The sequence below is a fragment of the Protopterus annectens genome, chromosome 5.part0 (assembly GCF_019279795.1).
Source record: "Protopterus annectens isolate FY-2018-M chromosome 5.part0, PAN1.0, whole genome shotgun sequence".
NCBI lineage: Eukaryota > Metazoa > Chordata > Ceratodontiformes > Protopteridae > Protopterus > Protopterus annectens.
The window spans coordinates 721,422,775-721,445,809 of NC_056735.1; the positions used below are offsets into that span (position 1 = coordinate 721,422,775).

Below are 23,035 nucleotides of genomic sequence, written 5' to 3' on the forward strand. Positions count from 1 at the left end.
TTTAACATGCAACCATGGCAAACATAATGCATTTGGAAGTGCAGCGCCCTGATTGTTGTGGCTTCTTTCCACAGAGTGAAGGAACTTTGCTAGCAACAGGGTCATATGACGGCTTTGCAAGAATATGGACAGAAGACGGTAAGCAAAATTATTTAAACATGCAGGCATAGTTTCATTTCCCTTTTATTAGCACTGTTGCTAAAATGTTATTTGATATTTTACAGGTAACCTTGCAAGCACTTTAGGACAACATAAGGGTCCCATATTTGCCTTGAAATGGAATAAGAATGGAAACTATATTCTGAGTGCAGGTGTTGATAAAGTAAGTATTGAAGAAATAAGTTGAACTGCAATGTGTCTGAGATGCATAAGCATCATTAGGGTTTATACTCTGTGTGCTTTGTGACGAGTTTTTTTTTTTTTTTTTTTTTTTTTTTTTTTTTTTTTTTTTTGTAATTTATCATTGCTTAATAAACATAGCAAAAGACTGTGTCAGAGAAGCAGATCTGCTTCATTCTGAGTATCATTTGCAGGAAAAAAACATTATTCTTTACTACAAAGCCAGTAGTACTAGCTGATTAGACCATTTTATAACACACTCAATTCTACTATAGTGTTCATAATGAGAACACTGTTGCAGTAGCCTAAGCTGTATGGGATGTATACTGCCAAGGACTGGATGTCTGTCCAGTTTCCAAAGCACTAGTGCACCTTCCATGCTGCAGTATGACTATTAGTGCTCAAGGCCGAGCACAAGGCAGATGTATAGGCACCAAAACTCTGAATTTTCCTACCTTTGAAGCTGACACCAAGTCTTTCTCTCTGTTACAATTTGTCAGGTTTGGCAGTCAGCTAATTTTCATCAGGTTGGCAGGTAAGTACCCCTTGGGGACTTACTTCCATTTTTATTAGAAAATCGTATCTGCTTCACTGAATTTGTCTAAGAGAAAGGAGAAGTGTTTGTGTGGTTGTCGTATTCCCTGTAAAGATCACCACAAATTCTGACTGATTTGCTTAGAGGAGGAACTCTACATTCAGTTCTGTTCACTTGATGTTTGTCCTTCACCTGCTCCTAAGAGTTTTAGGAGTGTAGTTCTCTTCTGTTACATTTAGAAAACCAAACATTGAGGGCTTTGACCTGTTGAGTCTTGGAACCGTGCCCTGGTTCCTTGGAGACCCCACCCTACTGGTCCCCAAGAAAAGAAAAGTATCCAGGGAGGCTTTTTAGTTTCCAATCAGACCTCCTCTTTGCCTCAGTCTTTGGCAGGAGATTCTGCCGTGACCATGTCTGAATCTTCAGGCCATCTGTCAGCTCTTCTGGAATTGTTGCTCAAAGGGATTAAGAACTGAGACCGAGGATGTCTTCCAAGACCACTTATATGTCTCCTTTGGACAGAAGAGACTTGCTCTTGCCAGGACCGGAAGAGGAGGCAGATGTCATTATCTTACAGAGCTGTATGGAGGAATCAGATTCCTGGGGAGATGATCATATGTCTATCTTCATTTCTGTAGACAGTTCCAAGAAGAGGGCACAAACATAAGTATACCGCTACTTTTTTATCCCCCTCTGCTAAGAGAGCAAATGCAAATTTGCCTTTGCCAAAGGCTTAATTAAAGCCTTTTAGTGATTACAGTCTGACTCTTCTTGTAAACTAAAAGGAAAATATCCCCCTCCCCTTCAGATTCTGATTCAGAGTGTGATGTGCAAGATGTAGGCTTGGATTATATCCCCAAGGATTTTATACTGGTTAATTGGTAACAGAGTACAGTAGAGAGTCGATTATCTGAACGTTGATTATCTGAAATGTCAGTTATCCCAACACAGCCTTCTAAAATTTTGAGGTAGGAAAAAATCATGAAGTCTAAATATGTAAACATTATATATATTCACTTGTGAATGTTTTTGAACTTGTAGCCTGTTCATGTGTGAAAAATATTTTCTCATTTTTATTTTAAATATTCTGTTTTTTCAACTATTTGATTTGCTTGTTTGTGCGCTTCTACTAAAGAAGATTCTACTTGAACTAGCTTGTGCTTCCCTACTTTCATTAGTGGATTTATACTTTGGAAAGTTTTTAAAGAAAGTATTTCTACTACCTGTTATTAGGTTGGATACTTACAGTATGTTTTTTATCAGGTGCCTGAACTCTAAGGAACTTTAGGGAATCTTAGATCTTCCATACAGAGTTTTCTCATTATTTATTTTTTTATTTTTTTATTTTACATTTGTTGACTGGGCTAGTCTAGCTGGATGCATGTCCCTTTTCAGTAGAGGCCCAGGGAGATAAGCTCCAAGAAAAGTAAAATTACAGAAAACAATAGTTATAAAGTACAATACTTCAAAAAAATTACAATACTTAAAAAATGCAATACTTAAAAAAATTCTAAATTGCTATACATAGGAGAATTAACAATATTTGGAAAGAAAAAAAATAAAAATTATGTTTAAGAATAGTAGTATAGAGTCAATGCATAGTTTAAGATACACACAAGTACAGGTAAACTCAAGGGTTTAATGTTATCATTTATAAGACAAAAAGGGGAAAAAGAAAAAGAAGGTTGTAGAGGGAAAAAAAAGCACTGGTTAGTATACAGATGGCTTCTATAGAATCTTGTTGCAGAGAGGACATAGCACAGAAGGAAGGGGTATAGTAAGAAGAGAAAAATAGGGGGAAGAAGTAAGGTTCAGTCTGGTTTAGAACAGGGACAAAGCCAGAGAAATTTCTGATGTTCTTTGAGGTGTTTCTTGAAAAGAGACGTAGATGAGAGAGATGCGAGTGTCATAGGAAGCTTGTTCCAGATTTTGCCCACAACGTTAGTAAAAAGTGAGTCCCCAGCTTTATTATTAGATTTAATATTGGAAATTAGTAACTTATTTGCAGAGCGAAGTGTTGCAAGATTTTTATATGGGGAGATCAGGTTAGTGAGGATTGGGGTATTATTTGGGTGATGAAGAATTTTTTGTATGATCACCAACTCTTCATCTAGAGAATCTGAAGATATATTTTCCACATACAGTAAAGAGTCAATTATTCAAACTAATTCGGACCTAGGGTAGTTTGTATAATCAAACATATAATTGAACTGGATAAAAAACATCTAAAATCTTGTTCTTCTCCATGCGGGGAATACACTTTTCAACAATTCAGCAATTCCAGTGGGTAATAAAATTATTTGAAAAATATTTTTTATTACCCACTGGAATTGCTGAATTGTTGAAAAGTGTATTCCCCGCATGGAGAAGAACAAGATTTCAGAAGTTTTTTTATCCAGTTCAATTACATGTTTGATTATCCTAAGTACCCTAGGTCCCAATTAATTTGAATAATCGACACTCTACTGTATGTGGAAAATATATCTTCAGATTCTCTAGATGATCTTTTTCTGGCACCATTGGCTGAATAAAGAAATTATTTAAGTTAAATAAAAATAAATGTTTGAGACCCAGCAAAAGTGAGATATTACAAGTTGATACTTCTCAACCATTCACTGTCCCTCCCATTTTAGCAGCCATAGTGAATGTTTTCAGTGCAGCCGCCATCCCCTATGAAAGATGGATAAATTGTAAAAAGTTCCACAATCTCATAAATTTCACTTTAGGAATCTTAAGCAGATTCTGCAATTATTTCAACTTTCAAAATCAGCTTATTCTAAGCAGCTTATATAATTTCTCTCTGTCTCTCTCCAAGTCCCCAGTAAGGCATCCCACTAGCACAGCTGTAGGGTTAAGTCCTTAGCTGAGTGTCCAAGCCAAGTCCTCCAGCACACTCTCTGTGAAACCAGTGCTTAGTGTCCCTGCTCCATGTAAATGGCATGCACACACTCTTTGAGATTTAATTTTCACACACACACGCACACACCTGGGAAAGGCTGGCACAGATTACTTGCTCTACCAACATCACCCAGACTATAAAGTAGATTCACTGCCACCAGACTATAAAGTAGATTTACTGTAAGGCTCTTAAAAGGGTATACAATTATGCCGAGTGAAATTAATATTAATTCAAATAGTAATGTGGACCAAACATCCAGGCTTAAGAGTGGCCACAGTTATCAACAAATATGTGCAAATAATCTCAAAGATTAGCTATTTTATAAAAGGACCAGCCTCTATGAAAAGTTTAAATATATTTAATAATAAATAATAAAAGAACAAGAAAATACTAAATATCTATTTATAGTAAACACCAGAGTTTCAACCACTAGAAATATTAACATAACACAGAAGAACAGATAAACACAGTTACAGAAATACAGTACTTAACTAATCTCACTATATTTTCCTCAGTAATCCAAAGAGTTACTATTCCCTGGTTCACTTACTGGAGCAAGGCAAGATGAAGTAGGCGAAGGATCTTTCTGTCAGGTTGCAAGAACAGACTGCTCAGTCTGACTGAGAGACTTCTCAATATAATATCTAAATATTATGTCTGGGATAGCTTACAGAATGACATCACATTTGGTCATCCGACTTTTTCCCACACTATCACTAACACTAGAACTTGCCAGGATTTTAGCAACTATGTGTTATCGTACACACAGAGCTTTGCTCAAATCTGCTGCAGCTCCTGGAAGTCAGAAAACAATTTCAAACCTCTGTCCTTCCAGAGTAGCAATTAGCTCCCTGCTAGTGACAATAAAGAAGGCTTCCTAATACTTGGTTTCCCAGACATTTTGTCTCTGGCTGCAACCAGAACTGTAAGATACAATCTTTGTAGCCTAATTTAATTTCAGCTAGTTTTCAGTCAGGTGGATTGAGATTAACCTCTTCTCTTTCATTATCCACTGTTCCAACATATGCATTTAAACAGTTACAGTAATGCATGCACATTTTTCTTTCCAGCAGGGCACACTGTTGGTACATTTTTAACACAAACAACTTTACAAATACATTTTCAGCACAAGCATCTGTACAAATCAGTTTGATATTCAAGTAACATATAATTCTGTACAAAATTCCACCTAACTGTGCTGGCATATGTTTACACATCCACTGCCCTACTTCTCCTGGCATAGCTGGCAGTACCTCCTATCAACACAGGCATCTTTAAGTTCTTTTCTTTCTTCAGTGTCTCAGGTTATACCAGTCTATTAAATGTTCATATGACACTGCTAATTTTATTTCCAGACAAGCTGCTATTTTGTCAGTTATGAGATTTGCTTGGCTGCACACACACAGTTTAGCAGAGGATGTTAAAGCTGAACCTTTGAGTGCACCTTTGGATAAAGAAGTGTTGTTTGGATCTTCCTCTGCTGAAATTCTCATGAATTTTCTTGAAAGGTTAAAGTTAATCCAAGGTGTTTCTCAGATTTTTCAGAACTCTTGTCCCCAAACACTATATAAACTTTCTTTAACATTTCAAACAATCCCAACAAATGACAGGTAAACAGACTTTTAAGAAACATTTGCAAGGAGGTTTCAAAAAGAAAGGGGAGGGCCTTCTCAAGCCCAGATACAATTAAAAAAAAGCGAATGAGTATGCCTTCTTCCCTTCCCCACCCTGGCAAAGATTTAACTCTCAAAGTCTATATATTCACTTACCTCATTGTAACCAGATTACAGGTTACAGTTGGTAGTGGGACTGTCATCATTTCAAGAGATTCCTTCCCATCCAAGCAATCAAACCTCCCTTTTTCACCTATTCTGGATCATTTTATCATCACTGGAGTAATAGGCATGTCCCACCAGACAAAATAGAAAGATGATTTTACTCAGGAATATTTCTTGTGCCAGAGAAAGGAGGAACCAGGAGACCACATGCTTTGTCCTCTCATTTCTAAATCTTCACATCAAGATTCTAAAATTCAAAATGCTTTCTCTACAGTCTGTTGTTACCGCTCATTCCTCGTTTCAATTTTCTAGTAACTGTAGGCTTAAAAAGATGCCTATTATTATATTCCAGCTTATAAAGTCTTTGTACACATTTTAAGATATTTCTTTGACTGGTTCACATTTTCAGTTTTCTGGTTTACACTTTGGGTTTTCAACAGCTCCAAGAATGTTTACAAAGTGTCTGGCTCCATAATGGCTTATTGCAGGTTGTAGGTCATACAAATTTTCCCTAGTTAGATTACTGTTTTATTTTTGCAGAATCTTTTCTAGGCTGTCAAGAATCTCTCTCTATCAAACTCTTATTCTCAACCTGGATTTTCAAGTGAACCAAGAAAAATCATCTCTCATTCCATATCACAAGATAGTGTTTCTAGGATGGCTGCTAGATAAATCTTTGATGATGGCCTGTCTTCCTCTGGACAAAGTAGACTTTTAGAAGGAACAATTTCTGATATTTTCCAGCCAAACTTGAATAACTGCCAGGGACTATCCGAAAATATTAGGATTAATGTCCTCTACAATTCTTATGATTCCTGTTGCCACATTACATGTCAGAAAAATTCAGTGGCTCCTCAAGTCATTCTGGACCCGCCATCAGCACCCCCTCTTTTTTTCAGATTCTGGTGCTGAGGTTTATCGAGAGAAATTCTCTGGTGGGTGAATCAGTTATCCATTAATGTGGGTCTCTCTCTCTCTCTTCTCACCAATCCGTACTCTCAGCCTATAACCATAGATGCATCGGATGTTACATTGGAGCGGTTTCCAAATGGGTGAATGTTCATGGTCTGTGAAACCATCAGGACAAAAAGAAACACACAAACATCAAATAAATGATGACATTATTAAATGCTGCCAGATCACTAAACTAGGACCTGTGTTAGTCCTCAAGGCAACACCACAGTCATGTGATAAACAAACAAGGAGGAACCCAGGTCTTGCTCCCTGTGCAAATTAGCTATGATAGCTTGGTAACTGACCACTCAGAATAATCTATCTCTATAGGGTTATGCACATTACATTAGAGCAGAATTTTGTGGCAGACAAGCTGAGCAGAAGCAGAGCAGACCCCAGTGAATGGAAGTTGCATCCCATAGTTGTCCAAGAACTCATCCATCTGTGGGGAACCTACCAAGTAGATCTGTTTGCTTCTATTCGCAACAGACAGTTAATGAAGTTCTGCTTCATGACTCATTGAAGAAAAGCCCAGAAGACAGATGCTGTTTCATTCCCAGGGAGGGAAATGTTCCTTTCTGCTTTTCTGTCCTTTCCTCTGGTAACCAAAGTTCTTTTAAACATCCCAAAGGATTCTCAAGATAACAGTACTGTTCCCTTTTGGCCCATTGTTTCTTCCTGCTTTTGAAAATGACAAAGGACAATCACCACAGGATTCCTCACAGGATGGACTTACTCGCACAAGACAGGGACTTCTGATCCACCCTAAACTTCAAGATCTTCAGCCCAGATCATAGAATTCTAATACCTTTCACGCTTTTTCTCTGAGGATGTGTAGTGGGTATTAAAGGAGGCTAATAGACGTGCAACTAGACAATCGTATATGAATAAGTGGAAACGATTCTCTAGAATGAAGCAAGATCCTTTTAAGACTCCACCTTCGGTTCTTCAGTGTGTGTGTTATTATTCTCTGGCCTTTCTTACCTTTCTCTGTCATTAAGATTCATCTTTCAGACATTTCTGCCACGGAATCCTCACTTCTTTATCTCAAGTGAAGCAGATTCTAAAAGGGGTATTAGATATCTGTCCACCTACAAAACAGGTGACTGATTCATGGGATCTTAACTTTGTATTGGAGAAACATATACTTTTTCCTTTTGAACCAGCTCACTAGGCTAATTTAAAGTCTTTGTTGTAGAAAACAGTGTTACTCCTTACTATTCTGCAAGAAGAGCATCTAAAACCGCTTCTTTTATGCTTAAAGTGGTTTCTGAATTTATTTTGAATCAGTTTATTCATCTCCCTGTAATCTTTCCAGGACCAAAAAATAAGGGAGAGAAAATTCTTCACATTCTTGATGTCCACAGACAGCTGATATACTGTTCTGATAGGACAAAGAACAGGAGGAATTTTAAACAGTCGTTCATTTCTGGTGAAGGTAAAAACAGGGACAGTTGGTATCTAAACATACCATGTACAAGTAGTTATCTCATGCCATTGAGTTTCGTTTTTCATATCATAACGAGATACTTTCAGGTAAAGTCAGAGCCCATTCTACCAGGGTTATGGCTACTTCTGCTGCTTTTTGGAAAGGGGTGTACTGTAGCAGAGGTGTAGCTAAGGTGGAACAAAGTATGCAAAGTGTTAAGGGGTGCCATCAGTAGATCCTGAAGCCTTTTCGGTGTATGAAAACATTTAAAAGTAAATGCTGGTATTGCATTTGTGGTCCAAACTTAAGTGCTGTAGTGCTGTGTGTGGCATAAACTGTAGAAAGCAGTTTTGTTTGGGGGAGGGGGGGTTGTACTTCTCAACTTAAATTTGAGGGTGGGGGTCACCCCCATTGGGGAATGACACTGGGCACAAAAATAGCTACCTCACACCTCAGGACTCTAGAAATATTATAGAAATAGTATCATGGTCTTCTCTTTAACACTTTTACCAAACACTTCAAAACTGACTATCTCTAGGGCATGAGAAGGGTTTGCTACAACTGTTCTCCTTGGGCTCCTAGACACTCATACTTCCTGTTTTTCTTTATATGCATTTGTATTTGTCCCATATAGCATAGGCTACTGCAACAGCAGTCTAATAATGAACATAGTACAGGTGGGTGAATAAACTTACCTTAACAGTAGATGTTTGAATATATCACAGTTGCAGTACAAAATCCCCCACCTTCCCCCTTCTTGTTGTATAACATGGTGGGGGAACTCTCTATATTCCTTTCTTCACTTATTACATTTTTTTTAGTAGGGTACTAGCATTCCTAGATATCCTTCCTTATCACTTTTGGAATTTGTCCTATTCTTCACTCTTGTATTAGGATAGCTGAAAGTCTGGCCAGAATATCAAAGCCTTTACAGCTTCTAGGCACAGTACACAAGATGCGTGTCCTACGTGTAAGGCAATAAGGTATGTGTGTGAAGTATGAGCACCTAATTATCAGAACTACTTTGCCACCTGTCCAAAAGCTACCTTTGAATTTGGTCTGCAGGATGTTCACCTAGCTGGTTCAACTACCAAGCCTTCTAAAGATAAGTGCCTCATTGGGATCCCTTCTTTCCTTTCTTTTTGCTTTAGTGTGCATATCATCCAGGAAAGGAAAATCTGAGTGCTGGAGGCAGATTCCCCATAAAGATAGGCATGAAAAGCGCCTTTTTTGTGTGCGCGCTGCACACAACCATACACGGTGTGAGATTTCTCAGCTGCTTATCCCTAAGACACTCAGCAGTCATCTGTCATCTCTTTCTATTTATTTGAAGAACCAGTGGTTGAAGCTTTTGGCTTAGGGTACCATGTCTGAATCCGCCTACCCTGATGTTCACCTGCGGCTTAAGAAGAAAGCCAAGGGTTAGTGCTTGATCCTACTGCTGTCCCATCCTCCACTGGATGTCTCCATCAGGTTGAAGAACCCGAGGACCAACTGGTACCAATATCAGCTTCCTCTGCCATGACCCATTTGGAGGCCGACATTGTGCTGTCTACCCCCACATCCACTGAGACTGTGCCTGCATCTGGTGCAGGGAGAACACAGCTAATTATTTCAAAGGGTTCTAGGGGGACTCCCCAAATACTCAGTAGGGAAGAGGTACTTGGTACCCTCACTGAATCTGTATAGGGATCTGAACATCAGTCATTTGTTAAAGCTGATATTCCTTTAAAAAAGAATTGGAAGACTAAGTATGTGACCCCAGTGGCTAAGGATCCCCACAAATAATGGCAGGATTTTACTCAGGGGGGTTTCAGTGCTTTTTATGGCTCTTAAACCCCCTCAACGATCATCTGTTCCTGCTTCTGTTCCCTGGTATTCCACTCCTTCCAAACGTCATAGGGACACTGATTTGATTCATTTGATGGAGAGTTTTTCACAACCTCTCAGATGGCAGACAGCCTCCCTACCTGATGTCAGAACATCATTGGTGTAAAACGTCATTAGCTGGCACCATCTTTATTTCTTTCTTGATATGTTTGACTGTTGTAAAATGTCTGCAGTTATGTTGTCAGTCTATTGTTTTTACCTGAAGATGACATATTGTGGAGAAAGTTAAGTAACCTGTTGCGAATCTTTCTTAGTGTTTTTTCTCTAGTTGTGACTTTTTATTAATATCAGAAAGTGCAATGATTACCTTTTGTGTAGAAAGCAAATTCTGCACAAGGACTTAAACTCTTATTGCATATTCTATTTAGGTCCTGAGCATGAAGCCCACAGCTGTGAGATTTGTGCCGATTGTAAACAGAGAAGAATTAGGTGTTTAGCCAACTCCCACAAACATCTGACTGAGGGTACTGCTAGGCCAAAGTATGAGATGATGTTCACTAGTTCCCCAGGCTGAACTCCATAAAAAGTGCAGAGAGAAGTACCTAAAGGAGAAGGAAGTTAGGAAGGCTGATGACATTTTAATAGTGTCCAACTCTGTACCTTGGGTTGAGGTTGTTAATTCAAGTGAGGCATGTAAGCAGTCTCCAGCATCAGTAGCAATCGGCCTACTTTGGAGGCTGCCATGTCTTTGGCCACTTCTATGTCCTCATGGACTGGAGCAGTTTGGGCATCAATCAGGTTTGGACCAGTTTTGCAGGCTCCAGATTCTGACGCTTTTGCCTCAGTTCAGGAAGATGAGGCAGCATCCCTCTGACAGCATTTAAGGAAGTCCTGCCTGGGACCTTGTCTGAGGCTATGGCTGCCCATCTACATCCAGGGGGTATTGCCATCTGCCAGACCCAAACCTAAGCTTCTCAAACCTAAATGAAAACTGTGTCACAGGCCTTATCAGACTGGAGTAGAATTTCACGAATTTCATAATATCTAGGCAGCTTTCTCTGGAAGGGAGACTTGTGGTAAGAACTTCCAGTGGGAAAAGAAAAAGTGACATCTCCCCTAGAGAGACTCGGATTCCTTTTATTCTGAGGAATAGAAATTGACTTATGTAGAACAACTTAACCCCTCCCCAGCACTTTGACTCATATTTAGAAGATACCTTATCCTCAGCTTCACACTGAAGTTTTGTGCTGTGGGAACATACTTTGTAGAATGAAACAGTGCCTCAGCTGGGAATCCAGAGAATTCTTACAGCCTGTGATCAACTACAGAAGGCTCCTGAGTCTTCCTGAAACTAGACCATTGGCAATTTCTCACGTTGTCTTAGATAATGTGTTTGTTGACATGTCATTTTAGCCTAATTCCCTACACCGTGCCCTAGGAAGCATGACCACTTCTACGTGGTGCTGGACACCCATATGCACCTTGTGGATCCAGCTGTGGTACCTCTGGAGTCAGACAAGGGAAATTCTTGAACTGCATCTAAAAGCCTTTTGCCAAATGATAGGGAAAGTAGACTTATAGACAGATTTGGAAAGAAAACTTGAACTTCTGCTACACTGGCCACGAGAACTCAAAACTGCCAGTTCCATATGCTGAAGTACTTTGAGCCTGTTTATAAGCAAATACAAATGAAGGCAGAAGGGATCCAGGACAAGATCATGAAGAACATTCAAGAATTGGCCATTGTGGGCCTTTGTGTCCAGACGTTCACGTAAAGATCAAGTGCAAAGTTTTTTGTTCCCATTTATTTTTGGTGTAATTTTGCTCTTGTTATGTAAAGTGAGCTTTATGATTGTAAAATGTATAGATTTTACTTTTTTTTTTACATCAGTGGAACTATGCTTATTAAGTATAGGAAAGTTATGTTTGCATTTACTCTAGGCTGAGCAGCTGTCCAGTTATTTCCTGATTCCATGTCATGTGACTTAGAATTCCAATGATGTAATTGTTAGCCCAAGCAGTTTGAAAGTTTGTAGTGGGTAGTTTTCTTTTTTAAATTATGAGTTATGACATAGGCAATCATACATTTATATAAATGAAAACAAACCATATTGACATAATCCCAACTGCAACCATTTTACATCGCAAACAGTATTGACATAATTATAGTTGCAAGCATTATACATCAGTTATAATCTACCCAATCATTGTCAGTCAAAGATTGCATAGCTCATTCAAGTCCTGACTTCTTTTAAACCTCATTCTTCCCTGTATGTATTGTTCCCACAGTTCCTCTTTTTTCCTATGTAATTTGCTCCTATCCTTTTTTAAAGATCCCAATTCCAGTTGTTTTATTTTTACCAAATTCATTACTTCTAGTACAATTGGTTTAGACTTTGATTTCCATTTTCTAGTAATTGCTTTTTTGTCAGCCACCATAATTAGACTCAGGAAGGCCTTACTATGTTTAGGCAATTCTAATTCTGTATCATGTTCATATGTTCCCAGTTACCTCTTTCTTCCCCATCACATCTCCAACATTTCCTGTCTACCTGAGGCAAAATTCTCTGGAGTCTGCTTGGGTATAAAAACATCTATGTAAACATTTCCAATGAAAAATCCCAAATCTTCTAGTGTGTGTTGCGTATTTGGGAGACATACATATATCCCCCATTGTTTCTTTTTGAATTGCATATCTAATCTCTCTTCCCAATTCTTTCTAACCTCCACTGATTGATTCTTATAGTTATCATGTAATATTTTATATGCTCTACTAATTATTCCTTTTTTAATGGTGGCTTCTGTTTTAGATTCTACTAAAAACTCTACCAGTGTTGGTCTTTCATTTAGAACATCCTCTGTTTCTTTCTTATTGCCTATACTCTGATAGCCCTTGATAGGGAAGGCAAATCTTTAACCTGCAGTCCAAATACATTACTGGTGTCTTACCATTCTGTTACCTTTCCCTCTCTAGTTATTAATGCCTTGGTTCCTTTGCCAGTTTTCTCCAATAAATTCCAGCCCCCTCTTGCCTATTGTCTGAATCCCTAATTGCAGTCATCCCTATCAGCAGTGTCTCCTTTCTCCATTCCCATGTTGGCTTAGTTCTTAGAATACTTTCTGCTATTTTATGAATATAATATTCTGTATGATTATTGTTATTCTCCTTAAATATATGCATCCAAAATCCCAGTCTCTCCTTGTTTCTTGAGCTACCCCCTGTTTCACCATCATCCCTTTCCACTTTGACCACCCTTTTCCTATAGGTTTTTGCTGGTGCTACATGTAAGAGCCTTAACTGTGTACCTCTGAAATACCTCTTCAAATCTGGTAATCCCAAAGTGCCTTGTTCTATTAGAAGAATCAACTTATCTCACTTGAATCTCGTCATCTTCCCCTCCCAGATAAAGTCCTTCAGCTCTTTATTAATTGCTATCCATAATTTCTTCTCTGATTGATAAAAAATATGCCTGACTTGTGTATAAGACTAAAGGGACTGAAAACATTTTAACTGCTTGTATCTTACTGTCCATATCCATATAACAGAGATTTCAGTTTCCTTTAGCTTCATTAATTTTGTGTCTTGAATAGATTTGAAACTGTCAGAAATGTTCTACAACACCATAATGTCATTTTCTGATTTTGTCAGGTATAAAATGACATCTGCAAATAAGGCCAGCTGTTCTTGACTACCATACCAATTATATCCTTGAATTTCTGAGTCCTTTATTTTCTTTGACAATGGTTCTAAATATAATGCAAGTAACAAAGGAGAAAGAGGACACCCCTTCCAGGTTCCTCTGCTCAAGCAGAAATTAGCGAGGACCACACTCACTTTAATTTTCGCCTACGATCCCTCATATATCCTCCTAATCGACCTGATAATTTTATCAGGGAATGCAAATACTCCCATTCCCCTGCTCATAAAGTCCAAGCTTACTCTGTCAAATGTTTTCTCTGCATCAAAACCCACCTGCAACAGTGGTATTTTCTTACATTCTGCTTCCACCTGGATCATCAATGTTCAGTTAATGTTGTCAAATGTTTGCCTCCCCTCTGCAAAACCACATTGATCCATAGCTCTCAGTTTTGGCATCACTTTTGCCATTCTTTTAGCCATTATAGACATAAACACTCTATAATCATGGTTTAGTATTGAAATGAGCCTGTATGAAGCTGGTTATGATGGATCTTTACCCTCTTTAGGTATTACAGCTAACAGTGCTTTCTTCGAGGATGCTAGTACTTTTCCTAGTCTTAAAATACTGTTAAACAAAACCTTCCAGATCTTTATCAGTTTTTTCCCCTCCTAGCTTCCAAACTTCCACAGGAATACCATCTATTCCTGGAGACTTTCATGTAGATTGGTTATACATCACCATTTTTATCTCATTTCTTGCAATCTTGTTAGTAATTAAGCCTCATCTACCTCTAACCTTGGCATATTTAATGTGGGTAGTCATTTTCTGTAATCAACAGCAGATTTCAACATATAAGTGTAGCTTAGTAAGTGAGTCAGACAATACATAAGTAAATAAATGGGCTTCCTGTTGAAATGTTGGCACTCGAAACGCCAAATGCCACAAAGTTGGAAAAAAAATGAAAACGCAAGAGATAGAATCCCGAAAGTCAGTCTTCTCCTTAAAGCTTCTTTTTTGCAGACAGGGCAAGCCCCGCATCCCCCGATCTTATATATACCCACTCCTAGATTGCCATACCTTGGAGAAAAGGAATATTCTGAGAAATGGTGTCTTCGACTTAGTATGTGCAAGTCCAGTCTTTCAGCCATTCAGTTGCTGCATTTTGGGACTTTCTCTGGCGAGTCCCAACATTTCAAATGTTTACCAACTAAATGCAGTTATATTCAAATAAAGCAAATCAGAACAAAATAAGATTCCTTGTGAAATTTATGTTTTTTATTATCCCATGGCAGACAACTATGTGTTATTTCTGTGTTACTATACTGTATGCTAATTATACACTGTACAAACTATTTTCTTCTGTTCTGATTTGCTTTTACTTGAATATAACTACATTTATTTGTTGATATATTGTCTGACTGGTTGATTATGCTGAAATCTGCTATAGACTACAGAAAACATCTACCAACAGCAGAGTGACAAACTATATGCTAACAATTGCATCTTTACAATTCTAGGGCACATGACCTGGAATTAGGAGGTAACTGGAAAGCTGCTCAACCTGCAGTAAATACAAATAGAAGATTACGTAATAAATATTGTTCCACTGACGTAACTAAAGTAAAACTTTTATAATGACAAAGCCCACTTTACATAATGAAAGTGTAATTACAGCAAAAGTAAATGGTGGTAAAAGTCTTTGCACATGATCTTTGTGTGGCTGTGATGCTCTTGATGCATCTTGCAGGGTAGCAGCCATGGGGTCTGTTACATGGAAACATGCCTAGTTGAGGAATCAACACTTCTCAGAGCATATTAAAGCTAAACTCCTTAATGACCCTTTGGAAAAGGAGTTTGTTCCAGAAACTGGAGGAAAATAGAAATTCCTCCAGAAAGACCAAGAAATGTGTAGAAGAGCTGTACCTTTCCCCTCTACCTAGGTGTAATAGAAAGTATCCTGCTAAGTCATGGCCTTTTCAATCACGTCAAAACAAACCTAAGCAGCCCAGGGGGGAGAGAGGCTAAGTTTCACAAAAAGTGGCAATATGACTGTCACAACAGACCTGAGGGATCCTATAACTGAACCAGGACCCAGCAGGGAGCAGCTGTAAGTGTCACAAGCACCTCCATGCCTCTCCTCCCATAATTCCCACACAATCCCTTATCATCCCCCCTTTATCCTTGTCAGCAAATTGGGGTAAAGCTTTTCCCTCCATTTCCCTGAATGGCAAAAGATCACCCAAGATGAATGGGTAATCCAAACAATCAGGAAGGGCTACTCCTTCCAGCTTTGGAGGGATCCCCCTTCTTAGGGATCCATTCCCTCCAAAACAACAAAGACAGCTCATGCCAAGTCAGGTACAGAGTCTATTGCTCCAAGGTACCATTCATCCAGTTCCACCCAAGGCAGAAGTCACAGATTTATTTCTCAAGTCTTTTCCTTGTTCCAGGAAAGAAGGATCATGGAAACCCCCATTTTAGACATTTCCAGACTGAACAAATTTTGAGGCATCCCCAAGTTCAAGATGATCACTCTGCACAAACTATTGCCTCTCATCATGCCAGCAGCTTGGATGGTAACCTTGGACGTAAGGCACCTTCCTACAGCAGAAGAACATAGAGAGTTCCTACATTTCAGGGCAAGGGGATCTCAATTCAGATTTTGTTCCTTACCATTCATTTGGCTTATTTACTGCACCCAGAGTTTTCACCATATGTCTGGCTGTAATCCTTGCCTTCTGCAGGACCAAAAGGGTGCACATCTACCTTTATCTAGACAATTGTCCGATCAGGCAACTTCTTTGGAAGAGCTCCATAGACCAATGCAGATTACCATGGGAGGTTTCAAATGCAAGGCCACACCCTTGACATTCAAAAATCAAAGCTGTGCCATGCCACAGGAGTCACTTCCTGGGGACAGTGCTAGACTGTGTGCAACAGAAAGCCTTCTTGCCTCAGGGTAAGGTCTCATCCATAACAAATTACTTCATACTCATCCACAACCGTGAAGTCATTTCAGACAGAGATTTCAACAGGCTCCTGAGGCATATGGCAACTTGCGTCCTGATGATTTTTTCCCTTGCAAATCTTCACATGAGCAAACTGCAGTGGTCCATATAAAACTGCTGGTCCTGGCACCATTAATCACTCAAAACTTCTCTTCCTGTCTTCCATTTTTTAAAAAGGGAGATATTGTGATAGGAGGAAGAAACCCATGGACATCATTCAAAGTGCAGAAGGCAAGTCACAGAGACCTGGCATAGGACACTTACTTAGCACATCTAATAGTGCTGGGAGCATGGGAGAAAGGCATGGAAAAACAAGACATAAATATATGAGCAATAAAAGCAGTCATTTTTAGCTATGAGAGTTTTCAAGGGAGGCCTGAAACAGAGACCCTTAAATATCCTGATAGACAGCACTTACAGTCATGTGATACATAAACAAGAATGGTGGGGCTACTCACTTTTACCATCTCTGCAGACTGGCAGTGGCTTCAGAAACTGTAGCTGTTGCTGTAGTCTCTTACATCCTAGGGCAAGAAAACCTCCTGGCAGACAACCTGAGCAGAACCTTACTAAATCTGAACAAGTGGATGCTGAAAAGATAGATTTTAACTTTGTCCAACTGTGGGGTGTACCAGAGGTAAATCTTTTTTTGCACCTACTGAAAAGTGGGCAACTTAGAGAGTTCCACAGAAGAACTCTTCAGACAGGGTCATGGAAGACTGATGCCTTCTTCTGTTGGATAGAACTCTTTCTTTGTGCCTTCCCTCCACTACCCTACATCCCCAGGGTACGATCAGGGAAGATGGGACAAACATCATCATAAATGCACCTTACTGGTCCAGGCAGCACCGGTTCTCTCTCCTTATTTCCCTCAATGAAGGGGGATCAGGCCAACTGCCTATGTGTGGACGTCCTCACACAGAACAAAGGATCTTTCATTCACCCAAACCAGAAAACTCTATAACTCCGAGGTCAGATTATTTGTCATTAGTGCTTGTTGAGCACCTATCCTCAGAGAATGTGGTATCTATTTTAAAATAAGCTAGAAAATCAAATACCAGAAAGTCCGTATCTTGTTAAGTGGAAATGTTTTCTGTATGGTGTCAATCAAAAGGTATTCCTCTAAAGTCAGTGAGCTTGTCTATTGTCCTGGAATATCTACCTGTACTGTACAAGGGAAGCCATTCCTGGCAGACAGCCTGAGCAGAACCCTCCATCAATGTGCATTCATTTGCTGTTTCTGCTTGCTTGCCCATGTCTCCTCCTGCCCAAGCCCACCCACACATGAAACACTTCCTCAAGGGGATATTGCACTGCAAACCTCTGGGAAAGCACACCATCCCCTTCTGGGACCTCATCCTTGTGTTAGAGAAACTCACTCTGCCTCCTTTTGGGCCAGATGCCTATGAACCCAAAAAAACGGTAACCTAGAAAACCACACTCTTGCTAGTTTTGACTGCATCCAGATGCATTTCTGAACTGTAAGACCCTGTCTGCAAGGATCCTTTTCTGATCTTTCATTAGAACAGGGTTACTACCAGTACCAAACATTTTTTTATTCTCAGTGTTATTTTGGAACTTTCCCTCAACCAGGTCATTCTCCTTCCATTTTTCCCAAATGCACAAAACAAGGGGAAAAGGCTCTTCATTCTTTGGATGTGCACAGAAATCTGAGATTCTATTTACACACAGCAAAATTTCATAACAGGGCCAATCATCTCCTGGTTTCCTTTACAGATGACAGGGAAGGGAGGCCTGTGAATAAGCAGACCATTTCCAAATGGATTTCCAAGTGTATAACCCATACCTCACAGCCTGGAAACATCAAAAATCTGGACAAAGGCCCATGAAAAGTAGGTACAAGATGCCAAATGTCATGAAGCTGATTAACATAAAATGTGCATGCATAATTATGTAACCCTGCCCACTCTGTTGGAATTCTGGGATATAATCAGCATGCATTTTCTGCACAGTAAAGTCTAATTGTGACAAAAGACAGGCTTTCTTTCAGATCTGCATGTAGTCTACCCAAACCTTAAATAATGCCAATAAGCCTAAAAATTATAAGCTAAGGTTTACAGATCATTTTTCAAAAATGCACACTACTGAACCAATCAAAAATTGAGGGTAGTGTTTAAGTTTTAAAGGGTTAACCTATCTGAAAAACAGTTGGTCCACACTGTCAAGAGATCAACATTCTAACTTGACTGTGAAGTGCATTATTTTGGAATTCCCCAGTACACACACACAGACACACACACACACTTGCTATGGTAGCCATGTAGTAAACAAGAACATGTGTAGTGAAGTCAGAAAGGAAACAGTATTATTTGTCACTGTACAGCTCCCATCATTATCATACGTGTTAGTGTAGATGTGTCAGTAAAATAATCGCCTCTGTGAAATGCATTAGATTATACCAGGGAATGTTATAACTCCAAACCAGCGACCATATTTCTGTACACCCAGTAAGTCCTTACAAAACACTAAGACACATTATGCAACAACATCTACATGCTCCTTTATTATAAGATGGACTGTCACATACTAATACACCACTGTCCGCTACTCTGTCTTGGAAGGTTGTGTCTTGTACAACTTTGTGATGAATTAATAGTTGCTTGTGCATTACTACCACAATTTGCTGGTACTGCTGTGAGTCGGTACAGGCTCTGTTCAGCAATGCACTATGTCCGTAATCTATATTGTGTTATCTTTTTGTTGTGAAATGGCCTTCATGCTCCACCTGTATAATAACAAGGTATTTGTTAAGAAGACAAAACTATAATATTTCTGTTTTGCACAACATAAGCTGTAATTTACTAAAGAATGCTGCTGGTGGTGGAGGCAGAGTGGGTTCAGATTTACTTAGTTTGCCAAGTTATTGTCATAGACACGTATTAATATTAAGTAACTGCTGCAGCGTGGCAGCAGTCTGCAAGGTCGAAATACAGTGTTGTCATATCAGTTACGTGAATTAGCTGAAATCTGGCAGTTAGAAGCAGTCATTACATGCATGTAATTTTGTTAGTGTTATGTGTTTCTAGGTAAGTCAGACCTAATTTTGTGGGTCAAGCAGCAAAGCAAAATGGCAGCACAGCTAAAGCAAAAATTAAAATAGAATTGATGGGATGATGGATTGCATAAATAGCATACATTTTAATAACCATTCTTGCTTCAGCACATACACACAGACGGTTTGGAAATATGGTGTTTGGATTCCTTACTACAAGTTATTTAAACTTTCAGTCCAAAACGGTAAAGTCAAATAACATATGCAATGTATTCTGTTATACCTTTGACCACTACCTGCGCTCTGACCGTATTTAAAATACTGCAAGTCAACTCAACCTCCACGTCATTTTCCACAGGAACCTTATTCTTGTCACAAATAACGAAAATACTTATTTTGCCATCAAGAAAAATCTACATTTTATAATCTGTAATCTTATTATGGTAGGATAGCATATAACTACATAAAAGCTGCAGCACAATAAACCCAGGAAAGTAAAGTACTGCACTCTGAAAAAAGGCATAATTAAAATAATCTTGTGTACTTTTTTCATATTTCTTTTCAATGCTTCTAAAGCATTTATATTTAACTCTTGTGGCACATCTTAGATTATTAAGCATTCCTTAACTGCACATTAACGAACAAGCTAAAACACCCCTCCCACCAAAATAGATAAGAGACTTGTACAGGGAAAAGGCAGAATTATTTCCAAACAGAGAAGAAAACTCGCAGCAGTTACTATTTCCACCTTCTGGTAATAATCTGCAGGTTCTTACCAGAATGTTTTCTCTGTTCTCCCCTTCACCTGTCTCCTACTGTTTGTATAACTTTGCACGCTGCTTGGAGTCCAAAGAAGTTTCTAACAGCATTACCATACCACTGTCTCACAATGCCAATGTCATGCCACACGCCCCTGCATGTTGAAGACTGTGCAGGATATGTGGTGAGTGCGGTGATGTTGGCATTAAGTTTAGCTAAGAATGGTAAATAAATAAAAAAAAAAAATCATGATTTCAAGGGACCACTCGGAAATTCGTGGCACCCCATTATTTTAACCTCAAAACAGTGAAATTCAGAGGAATTTGGTACAGTTGAGAGGTATGGTATAACCTTTTGTTATTCCCACAATGCCAAACAAATATCCCTTACTAGTCAAGGCTCATTCTAACAGGGCAAAAACAGCCACCACAGTCTTTCTTAAAGGAGTCACCACTTAGTCAATCCTAAAAGTGACCACTTGGTCCTCTGTGCACACTCACAAAGCATTACAAGCTTGTTGAAACCTCCAAAGCCAGAGCTAGTTTTGCTGTGCCATTCTGCATAGCATTATCTCACCAGATCCCAGCTCTTTCCAGCCATCCTCTCTAATGTAGTTTTGGGAGACTTCCCAAGACCCAGCACTGCAAATGTGACAATGAAGAACACAGCACAGCTGTGTTGAACATCTGGAATTATGGTAACTTTCCAAGTAGGTCACTGCTGCAGTGCCCTTTCCTCCTAGCTACCACTCCTTTTTTCTGTTCTTTGCTATGTTCTTGTGTTGGGATATGTACCCTTCCTACTCATCCACCTCACTTTTCACTCTCCTAATGCCCCTATCCATATCTCCAGCATAGGACTGGTTGTGGGACCATACATGACAGCTGGACCCTTGATCCCTGGGCAAGAAAGACCTAAAGATGATGCTAGCTGATGACAACTTATACCAACAATGTCCTGACGTTAGGCAGGTAGGCAGTTTGCCTCCTTGGGGGATGGTGAAATTCTCTGGTACTCAGATCAAGCACAGACTCCTACCTAGCAAGAATCCCCAAGACTCTGTACTGCAACAGTGATCTACCTGAACAGCTACAATTATAGTAAGTTTCCAGCACAGCTGAACTTTTTTCCCGTAGCTTGGAGAACAGTCATAATTAGTCAGGTTCTCGACAGGTTACGTTTGGGAACGTCTTGCATCTCACCAGCACTCCCACATATCAAGCTTCACTAGTGGATCTGACCATAGCAGAGCTATTAAAACCAGCCTTGACAGTATTGTTGACTTGGGTCATTAAGACAATCCTGCATTTAGAATATGTTTGGGTTTTTATTCCTTTCTGTTACTGGTCTCAAAGGGGACGTACTGTTTTTGTCTTATTCAGGACCTCCACAACTTTAACCAGTGCATTCACTTTCTAGTGGTGACCCTCCAAGAAGTCACATTGCAGCTGCTGTGGAGTGTTTCAGTGGTGTAGTTGGACATAATCAATGGCATTTGGCATATCACCATCTGTGGTCCATGCAGGAAAACTTTGGGTGGACATGGTGTTCAGTATAAAGTGTTGCCTTGAGGGATTTCCACAGCTCCCAAAGTGTTTACCAAGGTGTTGGATGCAGTAAGCATCACATAGTTACACCCTCACCTCATCCACTACTACATTCTCAAAAGAAACGCACATAAATATACACTGATGCATTCAAGAAATCCTTGCCAAGGTCGCTTAGAATTTGTAAAAACAGGCCTCACTGAAAGTCATTCAGCTCACCTACTGTATACATACCTACATCAAGAAGTCATCAACAAACATCTTTTCTCCCAATTAGGTATTCATAAACTAACTTCTGACAAGAATGTTTTAATGATTACTGACTTATTTGTAAAGCATAAAGATCCCCTACTCACCAAGCTTGACAAGGAAAGGATTACTGTTACCTGTCTTCAGGTGCCAGCATCACAGATGTTTAAACAGTATTCAAGCCCTTTTTCTGAGACAAATATGATTGCAACATGTCAGTGGTCCATGTGGGAATGAATGACCTGGGGTGCAAAACCACGAAGGTCATGCAGAGAAACTTGTCAGAACTTTGTGTATGTGATAGATGCTGGTAAGATTCTGGTCCTCCATGGGATCCTTCCCTGACAAAGAATGATGCCTAGGTATAAAGAGTAGATAACTGGCTTTAACAATGGGCTTAATAACTGGTGTCATTACAGGGAGTTCCAGTAGCCTTGGACATGATCATCAGTAGTCCTACTTATTTGGCAAGGGATGGCCTTCATCTCTCGTTTATGGGTTTCCACGTACTAGGAAAAGCTTTTCATAGGTTGGTACTGGGGCCTATACAAGCCTAGCCATAACAATTCCCTGGATATTTCTTCCCACAATATTTACTTCCCTGGGGTGAATTTCCTATCTTCTATCCAATCGTCAAGGTTCCTTTTGAAGACGACCAAAGAGGTGCTCTGCTTGACATATATGGGCAAGTCTGTTCCAGAGTCTGGGGAGTCTCTGGGTCAGGAACCTATCCCTCCCGTATGTTTTGTTCATTGTGATGACGAGGTTTAGATCCCTGGAGCTTGTAGCTCTGAGAGATTGGGATTTCTTTAAGTGTAGCATGTCCAACAGCTTTGGGTTTGACATGGCCTTGTATGTTAAGCAGAGATCGCCTCTGAGTAGATGATATGCGACAAGAGTATAGCTGGAGTTTTTTTAGACGATCAGCATAAGGCATCTGCTTTAGACCTGTGATACTTTTAGTGAGGTATTTCTGCAGCCTTTCCAGTTGTTGCAGATGTCTTGAGAGGTACATACCAAACTGGGCATTGTATTCTAGAATGGGTCTAATGAG

General features: G+C 39.5%; 1 protein-coding gene across 7 annotated transcripts in view; it reads left to right on the forward strand.

Annotated features, from left to right (window-relative positions):
- TBL1X (transducin beta like 1 X-linked) overlaps positions 1 to 23,035 on the forward strand; it is a 2,018,721-nt gene that overhangs the window by 1,723,636 nt on the left and 272,050 nt on the right. For all 7 annotated transcript variants that reach the window (XM_044072565.1, XM_044072569.1, XM_044072563.1 and 4 more), the window contains 2 exons: positions 75 to 138; positions 225 to 322. In XM_044072565.1, coding sequence (XP_043928500.1) covers positions 75 to 138; positions 225 to 322 — 162 coding nt within the window. The remainder of the gene's footprint in view (positions 1 to 74; positions 139 to 224; positions 323 to 23,035) is intronic.